The sequence below is a fragment of the Mixophyes fleayi genome, chromosome 1, assembly GCF_038048845.1.
Source record: "Mixophyes fleayi isolate aMixFle1 chromosome 1, aMixFle1.hap1, whole genome shotgun sequence".
Classification (NCBI taxonomy): Eukaryota; Metazoa; Chordata; class Amphibia; order Anura; family Limnodynastidae; genus Mixophyes; species Mixophyes fleayi.
In genome coordinates this window covers 406,615,078-406,627,492 of record NC_134402.1, presented here as the reverse complement: position 1 = coordinate 406,627,492, position 12,415 = coordinate 406,615,078, and the positions used below count along the sequence as shown (strand labels likewise).

General features: G+C 42.3%; 1 protein-coding gene across 1 annotated transcript; it reads right to left on the bottom strand.

Annotated features, from left to right (window-relative positions):
- Positions 1-5,528: 5,528 nt before the first annotated feature.
- NSA2 (NSA2 ribosome biogenesis factor) lies at positions 5,529-12,410 on the bottom strand. Its single transcript, XM_075181832.1, has 6 exons — positions 12,252-12,410; positions 10,666-10,853; positions 6,501-6,651; positions 6,233-6,412; positions 5,808-6,000; positions 5,529-5,673 (listed from the first exon to the last, which is right to left on the bottom strand). The coding sequence occupies exons 1-6, from the start codon at positions 12,252-12,254 to the stop codon at positions 5,606-5,608; spliced, it is 783 nt and encodes a 260-aa protein (XP_075037933.1). The 5' UTR covers positions 12,255-12,410; the 3' UTR covers positions 5,529-5,605.
- Positions 12,411-12,415: the final 5 nt, after the last annotated feature.

Genomic DNA, 12,415 nt, shown 5'->3' with positions numbered 1-12,415 from the left:
ATGTTGTCCGGCACTCAAAAACAAACACTATATAAATCACTATGTGTCATTATATACAGAAAGAAGTATTTGTGAACAGTATTGCTATATTGGGATATAAGCTTACCTGCTGTGTCACGGCTACTCCTGTAGGAGAGTCCCTAGCCTGAGAAACAAAAATTTATATTCTGTGTGTCACATTTAAAACCTTTCCTGAATCTCCATTTTCTAAAGCATGCAGCACCTGGAGGGAGTGGTCTGCTTACAAACAAACAAACTAAAATTTAGTTTAAACATATCTTCATTTTTACACATTCTAAGGAGATCGGAAGTCGCCAGTCAAAGGGACACATTTTGCATCATCCGGACAGAATTTAATTAGGGAAACACATTCATAGGCCAGAAATACTAATGTAATAAAAACATTTTCATTTTAAAATCATATCTCTTATACACGAGGATGCCGTTGAGCATTTTAAGAGGAAAATGACATTTGAAATCAATTAGGGGGTGGTCCAAGTGATAGCAGGCGGTACTTTGAAGGGATATGTCTACTTTTATCAGTCCCGAGAATGGTTGTGCAAGTATCGTTGTAGTGGCACTTACACAATGTGATGTGATCCTATGTATGCATGTAGCAGCTGAATAGACATATTTCCACATGTATCTCCCTGTTTGGCTGCTGTAGATGCATTTCTCATCAGAACCCACCTGCTAAGCACCTGTATGTCATCCAGTTCCAGCTCAGTCTCCCTTACCTCAGGTTCTTGTGGGTGAATTGGCAGCAGACACTCCTGCATAGGTTGGATAACAACAGTTTGGAGGTCCTATAGAGACTTAGACGTATGTTCCCCTTGCGTCTATCTACGCTTAGATATGTGGAACTGGGGAGGTAGTGGGTGGGCAGGCGTACCCATAGTACAGTAAGGCTCCCTTTCCTTCCCCCCAAAGAAGCTTAAATAGCGCTAGGGCAGCCAACCAGCCTAGGCTAGCTCTGACATAATCGGAGGGACAAAAAGCATTTTGTATCCCTGAATTTGCTAGTACTAGCTCTAGGCTATGCCAGCCTGGGATGCTGGTACTATAGCAGAGAAATCTGCAGCGCCATTAAGTGCCTGACCATTCTGGCACTGGTAGTACTACAAATTCCAGCAGACCCATGGCTGCCAAGGGAATAAAGACCCAGTCAGCCCTCTTTATTGCTCATTCAGGCTGGCATCAATGACATCCTCTTCAGTTGTAATAAATCCAGGGGTCATGACCAAAGATCATGGTCTTTGCAACAAAAAAACACATTGCATGACAAAGTACTAGCTCACTAAGAGTTCCTTCCACAGATGCGCTCTTAGTATCAGTATAGTCACATATATATATATATATATATATATATATATATAACCTGTGGATTTCCCACAACCTGAACTCATTTAATAAACAAAAACGTGTGACATTGAGATGGTTTCTCCACTCTGGCTCTCGTCTCTGCTTCTGATGTGGTTGCAGTCACCCCATGTTTCTTTCTCTCGCTGGGCACTGGGTCCCAGAACCTCCCTCTAAGAAATCACACACTGGATCACGTAGCAGCTTGGTCACTCACTCAGTCAGAGATGAAGCAGGCAGTAATTCAGACTCAATCAGCCACACGTACTCTGAAAGCAGAAAATACTTCAGTCACCCCTTTCAAACACTTCAACCATGCTCTGCTGGGGTCACATTTGCTCTCACATCACAGGCACACCACCTTCTGGTGGTCCAGGGGTATTACATGCAAAAACAGTTTATGAATGAGAGATAGCATTTAATTAGAAGCTACATTTAGCAAACATCAGAGAAAACTACTAAATCACAGAATTGCTAATACTGAATGGTAGTTCAAAAAAATTCCTTTGCAGCCTCATTCGTAAAAGGGTATTTTCACAGGATATAAAAATGTATCCAATTTTATATATAAAAACAAATGAATATGATCAAAAGGCACAAAACTAGATCTGTACTACCGCTGCCAGTCTGTGCTTGTACTTTCTTCCATCTACACCAGTGTTTCCCAAACCCAATCCTCATGGCCGCGTAACAGTGCAGGTTTTCCAGGTCACAAGTGAAATAATTATACCACCTGTGGATCTTTCGAAATGTGAGTCAGTAATGAACACACCTGTGCTCCAGCAAAGAGATATGGAAAACATGCACTGTTAGTGGTCCACGATGACTGGGTTTGGGAAACACTGATCTACACTAAAGCCGTGGTTGCTGATTATCTCCAGATTCTCTATTGTTATCTTAATTTCGTAGTAACTTTGCAGCTTCTGCAAACCCTGGTGTGGTAGCCATGAATATAGAGCAGTGTTTCTCAAACCCAGGCCTCAGGACCCCTAACAGTGCATGTTTTCCTGGTGACAAAGGAAATATGTGGATCTGTTACAATGTGTCAGTCAGTAATGAATACACTGTGCTAAAGCAATAAGATATTAAAAACATGCACTGTTAGGGGTCCTGAGGACTGGGATTAAGAACCACTGACCTAGAAGACCAGTGAAAAATCACTGTAAGACAAAACAATATATTTACCTTCATATGAAACTGAAACCTGCTATAATAGGGTGAAAATTTCCTCATGACACGTGGTTCAGGTCAAATCACATTGTAAAACCTACAAGGTTTTTTTTTAGGGAGGGAGCTGGAAAAAATTAGACCTGTGTTTGGCTGATTGGTGTAATAGTTTAATTCAGTTTGAGTTGCAGGCTCCATGGGAGCAGTCCATTCGGTACATAGGTTTTATATTTTTAATCTCTCATAGATTACAAGATTTCCTTTGGATTATTGCCTAATACAAAAGAAATGTATTGCTTATGGAGCCAATATTTATTAATTATTTGGGCAAACATTTTTTAAGGAGATACAACATGGAGTGCACACTTGTGGCACTAAAAGGTCAAGTTTGCACTGCTGTCTATGCGCATGCTGACGCTTGCAGTTTTACAAATGCCGACATGCAATGATAGTCATGGCCTAACACTGCATGCTGACATTTGTAGTGCCACAAGAGGTTCCACTATATTTTTACAGTATTAACATGGTACCCACAGGCCAGGAGTATCAGAAGAGATCCAGTGCAGCATGCAGTCTGAGCTATCTAGTCTGTCAGGACCACTTTTTTGTTTTTACTAATAAATGGCAGCTCGTCATGTGGTTTGGCAAACTGCTGCCTAATACATGCACTTTGATGTGCGGTTTGGCCTTTATCACATGAAAACATGCTGTTTGAGAATCCCTCACTTTAGAAAATCTGCCCCTTATTCTGAGTTAATTACTAAAGCTAATGTTATAGCAGATGGCAATTAAATGGGAAACTAAGAAGGTGTGGGGGTGTGTGTGTGTGTGTGTGTGTGTATGTGTGTATATATATATATATATATATATATATATATATATAGTGTGAGATAGGCAGATATATGAAATAAGCAGTACCTAACACATCAGCTGAAGAAACTATCTGGAGATAAAGTATCTTGAGCAGGAAGAGTGTAGATTGCTTGACAAATAATAGAATTTGACTAGCAAGTTATGCCTGAAAATAGCTATCTATACATAGTACACCCTCCCTTGCTAATGGTGCTGTTGACATATATTGTGGGTTTGAAGAAAGGAGGTAGCATATGATTGGTTGTGAACGGCTTACACAAGAAGTCATGAAATGCAGTTAAAAAAATCATACTTAACCATTCATCCTTTTAGTGAAACCTAAGCGGGGGCTTATAAGTCACATCCACCAACCCTTAATAATTGTATGCATACACTTCTATATGCACATGTAAACAAAGCCTTTGGGGGTCCCCAAAGGTCATAAAAATGGTGCATCCTGGGTAAGACACAGGGTTTAATGTTACATTCCTATTTCCCACAAGTAATAAAGCACCATCTCTTCTTTGAATATATAACAAGTCTGAATATAAAAGGACAGGAGTGGAGCATAACTGCACTGTTTATGTGAGCTATATTTTCATTGTACACCTGTTTCTGCTAGAGGTCACATGACCGATGCCACGTTCTCAAAAGGCGCAGTGACACTGACGAAAAGAGGTAGGTCTACTTATTACAGCAATCAATGTATTTAACACCAACACCCTACAGAGAAAGCAAACCCAGGCTCAAATAAACTGCAGTCTCTCCTTGCGGTCACAAAGGATATGCTTCTTGGTGGATGTACTTATATTTCCATGATAACCGAGATGGGTCAAGTTGTTACTGGTCCCTAAAGCCGTTGATTTCCATAATACACACAGTATCGCAATAAACCTAACCCATCGCTTCTCCTTATACCCGGTTTCTAGATCAGAGGTTCTTCAATATGTATTTATCCTGATGCTTCACTTTTTACTTTTTTTCCAGAAGAAAAATATTACAAAAACTACATTTGATATCCTGAAGGAAATCAATGCGATCAGTGTTTGCTATCTAACAATTCACCATTTTTATAAGCTGTAGGCTTTATAGACATCTATGAAGTCCTGTAATCTTTTGAAGATCAGTCAGTTTAGGAACCATTTTTCTAAAATCTAGTCGTATAAAATGATGCTGTAGAGACTTTTCTTTCCTTTTTTTGTCATATATATTTGAATTTCCAAATGTAGCTATTAAATGTTCTTTTCTCTACAGAATGTTTCTTTCTCTACCTTGATTGTAGTATAATATTTACAATTTATGGGAGAGAGGGATACATTACTGGGTGTTCAGATGTTCAAAGTTCTTCAAGTCTCAGCAACATCACTAGTGAATTAAGTTTGATTTCAGCACATACAGACACTTTTACTTGTAGCAGCCTAAAGCAGTACAGGAAGATTTAAAACGTGCATCAACCATTTAGGAAACCTAAAGGGCACTGCCAGCATGTTTGTTATAAAGATAGGGACGGATAATCTCTATTTTTACAGCTAGGAAAGTTGCAGTCAAGCAGTATAACAAATATTAAAATGGAAGACAGATACGTGTCTGAACCCACAGTCTGGTCTAAACATCTGTAACGGATAACCTTTGTGAATATATTCAGCTATATAAAAGTCCCAGAACTTAATACAAACAAAGTGTATATCATGAAGATAAACTTGTAAAATTCATGGATACATTACACAAGTGGAGGTTTGTTAATGCAGGATCGTTGCTGGTATGGCATCCTATAGGTCTGTGCTATGGATGAAAGTATAGAGAAGGAAGAAGAGAAAAATCCCCATTACCCATTCAAATAAACATGCATAGAAACTTTTTCTGGTTTGGTTCATGTTTGATGTAAACAGAAGATTCATGTCACCAGAGGCATCAGTAAGTAAGTCTTCCAAACGTTCTCTGTAGCTTGATTACAATGCAACAGAGGGAACCTAAAATACGTTTCTGTAAGCAAGCCCTAGTATAAGTAAAATTAAGCTCAAAATCTATCTATCCCAAATCTAAAATCTTGCAATACTTTAGATGCTGTAAACTGGCAATTAAAAGTTTGCAATATTTGATTAATGAATCCAGTCAATCTTGTTTTTAACTTTGCATAAAAAAGACCAAAAAATGTTCTCCCAATATGGGCATTTTTATTTATTGCAAAATCCAGTCTCTGTACACTACACACCAGGTAAAATGAACGTTATACAAGCAGAACTGCGTTGATGCACCCATCATTTTCAGGATTGTTTGTGACTTGTGCATATTTTCCTAAGGAAAGAAAAGGAAAAGTTTATTACGTCAATTGTATAAAGGTCAGCTCCTTGTCTAGCTGCCATGCTATTTTCACATATCAGACCGTCCAGTCACAAAGAATACAATGCAGATTAGAAATTCAAACTTACCCCAAATAACTTTGCCTCCTTGCGTTACAAGACCAAGCTCACTGACATTCACCTCAATGACTGTTCCCTTTGTGATAACACCTAGAGTTGTGTAAAGTGGTGACGAGGGATTCTTCTTTACACCGAGGATAGGTAGGCAGAATGTGGCTTTCAGTTCTGGATGAGTGACGTGTGCCTTTTTAAAACGTAAACCCTGTGAAAATAGAAAAAAAAAAAAAACATTGGTCAGGATGGAATTTAGACAAAGGAAATCAAAGTGTAAATAAGACAGAATTATAAGTTTGTGAGGTCACCAAGAACAATGTAAAGCCATAGCGGTGAAGACTTTGAGAACTTCAAGGGGAGTGAGGATGATAAATAAGACAAGGGCGTATTTTAAAACCATGACAAAAGCACATTTTTATCTGGAATTACAAGGAACTCACCATAGGTCTGATAAACCTTTCATACTTTGGAGGTTTTCGGGTGAATCCATCGCCAACAAAGCAAACTTTGGTGACCATCCTCTTCCATGCCTTCTTCTTCCTCTTCCCTGTGCGGATAACTTTAAGTACTTCTGTTTCACCTTGAGCACGCACTTTGGGCAGAGGAACCTCCCATTTACCCTAAAACCAATTCAAACAACATTACATTTACATGAAGTAATTTCTGAACCCAGATATTTACTAGTCATTGTGACAACTTTTTACTTACTGCTTTCTCTTTTCGCTTTTGCTTAATCATATTGGAGAGAACTTTGGCTCGACTTTGCCCCTCTCTGTCTAGCAGATATGCTGGCACGGCACCTTCTGGTGTCTTCTCATCATTCTTCTGTTTGGTGTTCCTCTTTTCATGCATTTTAATGCTAGGAATAACGGGAAAATGAAGGTTATTAATCTACCAAAAGATACTTTTCATTATCCCACCTTGCAATTTCCATATACAGCTATGTGATCGAATATCAGGAAACCTGTTATCCAAAGAAGTCAGCAAACTTATATAAAAAAATAAATAGTTGCCCATGTTCTGTGATTAGCTTTACACAGACATGATCACTAACTGTGAGGAGATACTCTGAACACATAATGATGGGGGATTGCATGGACAACTTAGGGAAATTTAAAAGGATTTTTTTTAAATGTGGTTTACTATACTCTAGGCATGGCACTCTTCATTTTGGAAAACAATTTCTGGAAACTCAAAGCAACAGGCGTTTTAGATACCACATTCCATACCTGTAGACATCGGACATCTACAACCTTATACAAAAGGATAATTTGAACATACCACTATCCATACCAAAAGTATTTGCAATGTGATCTGATAAAATCCCACTCATTATTATTGTTTATTTGTTAGGTGCCACAAGGTTTCCGCAGCGCCGTACACGGCACAAACAGTCCACTATACAGGGTAAAACAATACAGAACAATAAACACAAAGTACCAGTACTTCAGAAACTCCAGGCAGGCAAATATTGTAAAGACGGAGCGGAAGAACAGGTGTGGAGATAGGAGGGGAGAGGGGCCCTGCTCATGCGAGCTTACATCCTAAGGGAGGGTAAACAAAATCAGGCACAAGAGGGAACCAGTGAAGCAAAGGGGAGAGAAGAGGAGCCAGGGATATGGGAGAAACAGAAGAGGTTAAGTGGGTGGTTGGTAGGCCTTAAGGAACAGGTGAGTTTTAAGCGCCCGCTTGAAGGAGCACAGATTGGGTGAGAGAGAGATGGAGCGAGGGAGGTCGTTCCAGTGAAGGGGGGCAGCTCGGGAGAAGTCTTGTATTCTAGAGTGGGAAGAGGTGATCAGAGTGGAGGAGAGGCGGCGATCATTGGCCGAGCGCAGGGAGCGGGCGGGAGTGTGAATGGAGAGGAGGTTAGAGATATAAGGGGCAGTAGACTGGGAGAGAGCCTTGTAAGTGGTGGTGAGGAGTTTGAAAATGATTCTGTAGGGGAAGGGGAGCCAGTGTAAGGCAAGACAGAGGAGGAGCGGCGTGAGAGGAAGATGAGTCTCGCAGCCGCATTATAGAGCGGAGGGGGGCGAGGTGGGAGCAGGGGAGGCCAGTAAGGAGGAGGTTGCAGTAGTCGAGGCGGGAAATGATGAGAGCATGGATGACAGTTTTGGTGGCATCTTGAGAGAGGAAGGGACGGATGCGGGCAATGTTACGGAGTTGGAAGCGACAGGCTTGGGCAAGGGATTGAATGTGGGGGGCAAAAGAGAGAAAGGAGTCAAGAGTGACTCCTAGGCAGCGGAGTTGGGTGACAGAGGAGATAGTGGAGTTGAACGATTATAGAGAGGTCATGATGGGAAGGGAGTCTGGGTGGGGGAAAGACAATGAGTTCAGTTTTGGAGATGTTAATTATAAGAAAGCGTGAAGACATCCAGGATGAGATGGCTGAGAGGCAGTCAGTTACATGAGAGAGGATGGAGGAGGAAAGATCAGGAGAAGAGATGTAGAGTTGAATATCATCAGTATATCGGTGATACTGAAGACCGAACGAAGAGATGAGAGCTCCAAGGGAGGAGGTATAGAGCGAAAAAAGTAAAGGGCCAAGAACAGAGCCCCGAGGGACTCCGACAAGGAGAGGGGAGGGTCGAGGAAGAACCAGACGTGGATACAGAGAAGGAGCGGTTAGCAAGGTATGAGGTGAACCAGGCATGGACAGAGCCAGAGAGAGTAGAGTTTGCAGCAGGAGGGGGTGGTCCACGGTGTCGAAGGCCGCGGAGAGGTCGAGGAGGATGAGCATGGAGTAGTGACCCTTGGATTTTGCTGATAGGAGATCATTAGTAACTTAAGCCAGGGCTGCTTCGGTGGAGTGGAGGGGGCGGTAGCCGGATTGGAGAGGGTCAAGGAGGGAGTTGTCAGAGAGGTGTTTGGTGAGGCGGCTGCAGACAATCAAGTAATTTGGAGGCATATGGGAGAAGAGAGATAGGGCGGTAGTTAGCAAGAGAGGTGGGGTCAAGATTGGGTTTCTTTAGGATAGGGGAGATAAGAGCGTGTTTGAATGAGGATGGGACAACGCTAGAGGAGAGCGATAGGTTGAAGAGGTGAGCGAGGTAGGAGCAGGCAGTGGGAGAGAGAGAGCGAAGAAGGTGGGAGGGGATGGGATCAAGAGGACAGGTAGAGGGTGGAGAGGAAAGAATAAGGGATCGAACTTCTTCACCTGAAGTGGGGATGAAGGAGGACCACTGCTGGTTAATGGCGGGAGGTGAAGTGGAGAGGGGGGCGGGAGAGCAGTGGGAGGAGGAGATGTTCTGTCTGATGGCTTCAATTTTGGAAGAGAAAAAGGAGGCGAAGTCAGAAGCAGAGAGGGAAGGTGGGACAGTGAGGGGGGGGAGAGGAGTGAGTTGAATGTGGCAAAGAGGCGGCGGGGATTAGAGGACTGAGAAGAGATAAGGGACTTAAAGAAGGATTGTTTAGCGAGGGACAGGGCAGAGCAGAAAGAGGAGAGGATGAATTTGAAGTGAAGGAAGTCAGCCAGGGAGCGAGATTTCCTCCAGAGGCGTTCAGCTGTGCGAGAGCACTTTTGGAGGGAGCGGGTGAGTTTGGAGTGGCAGGGTTGGGGAATAAGGCGATGACGGCGGATAGAAGAGGCCGGGGCAACGGTGTCCAGGGCAGTAGCGAGAGATAGGTTATAGAGAGAGGTCGCCTGATCAGGGCAGGCCAGAGAGGGAAGGGGTGATAGGAGAGTATCATGGAGGGCAGGTCAGAGGAAAGATAGTGGGGGAACCAGGCGGCGAAGTTCTCAAGAAAAAGAGAGGTAGGGCCAGGGGGACGATAAATGACAGATGCGGAGGTGGATGGGGGAGAAGAGCCGAATGGAGTGGACTTCAAAGGAGGAGAAGGAGAGGGAAGGTAAAGTGGGTATGACCCGGAAAGTGCAGTTAGGGGATAGGAGGAGGCCCACTCCCCCACCTGGCCGCTCGTCTGGTCTGGTGGAGTGGGTGAAAGAGAGGCCGCCATAGGAGAGAGCGGCAGGGGAGGCAGTATCAGAAGAAGTGAGCCAGGTTTCGGTTAAGGCAAGAAGATTAAGAGAGTGAGAGATGAAGAGGTCATGAATGGAGGACAGTTTGTTACGGACAGACCTGGAGTTCCAGAGGGCACACGAAAAAGGGAGGGATGGAGAAGGGGAGATATGGATGAGGTTGTCAGGGTTGAAGGAGCGAGGGGGGGGGGGGGGGTGAGAGATGGGACTGAGAGATTTGGGCCCTTGGTGGGGACAGGGGGAGAGGATGGGTATAGGAAAGGAGCGAGGCGGCATGATGAGAGGTAGGGGATTAAGAGAACGGCCGGAGGAAGCGGGGGAGGCAAGAGGATGGAGCACAGCCGAGAGGGCAGCGGTAGGGAGCCGAGGTGGAACAGAGCAAATTAGAAGCAGGGACAAAGCAGTGTAACCAATGTAGACAATGTAAATGGAGAGCAGTGGCAAAGCAATAAAACAATGTAAAGTGGAGGAGAATGAAATCACGATCTAAGCAATGTAGACAATGTACAGTGGGGAACAATAAAATAAAGGTGGAATAAAATAAATAGATTAAATTAAATAGATTGGTGGTAAGGTGAAATTAATGAAATCAAGATCTAAGCAATTAAGACCGCGTGCAGTGGGGAACAATAAAATAAATTACTAGACATCCCATCAGAAGTCAAAGGAAAATATATGCAGATGCATGTGGATTCCCTATTGGCCATCAATCTTTATTGTAGCACTTAGCTCTCTGAATAAATAGTATGTGATCATACTTTTCTAATTATGACACTTGTACGTAGAAGCAGTTTATAGATGTTTAAACTACTACTTAGGAAGGGTCTTTGTTTCATTGGTCTGCCATTACCACTTAACAGTTATAGGTAACCTTCAGGACATCAGCCAGCCACTTACGTTTTCTTCATCTGTATCTTCTCAGCATGGCGTTGCTTATGGTACAGTTTGGCCTTTAGACCAATGAGTTTCTTTGCTTTTTGTGATCGCTCATGAGCCTCTCTGCTCTCCTTCTTTCTCTTCTTTTCATGGTAATCCAAGCGATAACCATACCGCTTACGGTGCAATTCGATGTATTCATTCTGAGGCTATAGATAACCAAACAAATTCAATAGATTAGCAACACAAACCTAATTGATTAACATTAAATCTTCACTTCATATATTCTATTCTTAAACATTTCAATGCACAAAACTTTAACTAGCCTTTGACTCACATATCTTATCTGGTGTTACCCCTGACCAAAGCAACAAGACAGTGACTGTCTGAATCTTTTAATACATATCAATAACGTCCTTACATTAACATTAACCAGAAGGCAATGATTGATTTTTCACGACTCACATATGGCCTTTTTTGTTTGCAGAAAAGCAGCACACAACAAGAGTCTGTGGCAACTACACCATTATACTGGTGATCACAACCCACCTGTGTTAGGACCAAAATATTTGTTCACAAATCTAAAATATTAGGCTGCATGATTGGGCTGGGCACTGGTGACATGAGCCAAATTAAAGGTGTATATCACACATATTTAGACCAAAACATTGGAAAGGACATGTGGGACCTGAAGGTGGAATACATAAGATTCAAGCACATTGTAAGGGAGAAAAGAACATGACAAATAAAATCACAGGTGATCTCACCACCTTCTGCAAGGACCTGGACCTATTTTTCCTAACTGTAGCTTTCTAAATACTGTAAGTCAGACACACTTGTAATTAGTATAAGCAAACACATTTTCTCAAGTATCAAATACATAGACACACTAACATAAACCAGCTGCAAATATAAAGATATAAAAGTAATTATGAACAAACTGTTTGAAGGTTGTACCAACAAACAAATGAATCAGCATAAAAATAAAAAAGACAGCCATGTATGTGTTTGTTACTATTGTACCTCTTAATACAACTGTTCATAACTACTGACAATGCCAGTAGTTATTGATATACATATCAACAAAACACCAAAATTGTTCGCATCTGTACAACTGGGGATTAAGCAATAATCCCATATCAATATAAACAAATGCAAAATAAAGTCAGGTATCTTCAAAACATTTCACAACTATCAATAAGGGCTTGAAGACAACCTATCATTAATAATAACGGGTGAAGATCTAAATATAAGTGGAACATTACCTATTACTACTAGTAAGGGGTGACTATTTACAGGTGAATGAAAGATGAGATCTTATTAATAAAACTGGATGAAGAACTAGAGGTAGATGGATAATAGTCTATAATTAATAACAAGGGGACGAAGATCTACATAGAGTTGGAAAACATTATTAATAAGGCGATGAAGAACTGCAGATGGATGATACCCTATGTATACCAGTGAGAGCACACAGCTGCTACTGTAACACTACATGTTCCATAACACAGGCCTCTGTACTGTGTACAGGATGCTCCCAGGCAGACACATGTACGGCCACGGTACAGCTGTTACACCGAGTACACAATGACGTCAGGTCTCCTCACCATGGTGTCACCGCTGGGCTGTGCTCTCCGGTGTCTCCTGTGGTCCCGGGCTGGGTCTAGATGTGTTGAGGGCTCAGCTGGATGAAACTATCGGCCCAGGGAGCTCCGGGCCACAATCACCGAGCAAAGATGGAAGTGGAAAAGGAAGGCTCCGCCCACCCCGC

Excerpts from the sequence above, each read along its gene's own strand:
- NSA2 (XM_075181832.1), bottom strand. Across the intron at positions 6,413-6,500 it reads AAAAGCGAAAAGAGAAAGCA|GGTAAATGGGAGGTTCCTCT; the intron begins GTAAGTAAAAAG and ends AATTGGTTTTAG. Across the intron at positions 5,674-5,807 it reads AGGAGGCAAAGTTATTTGGG|GAAAATATGCACAAGTCACA; the intron begins GTAAGTTTGAAT and ends TTCTTTCCTTAG.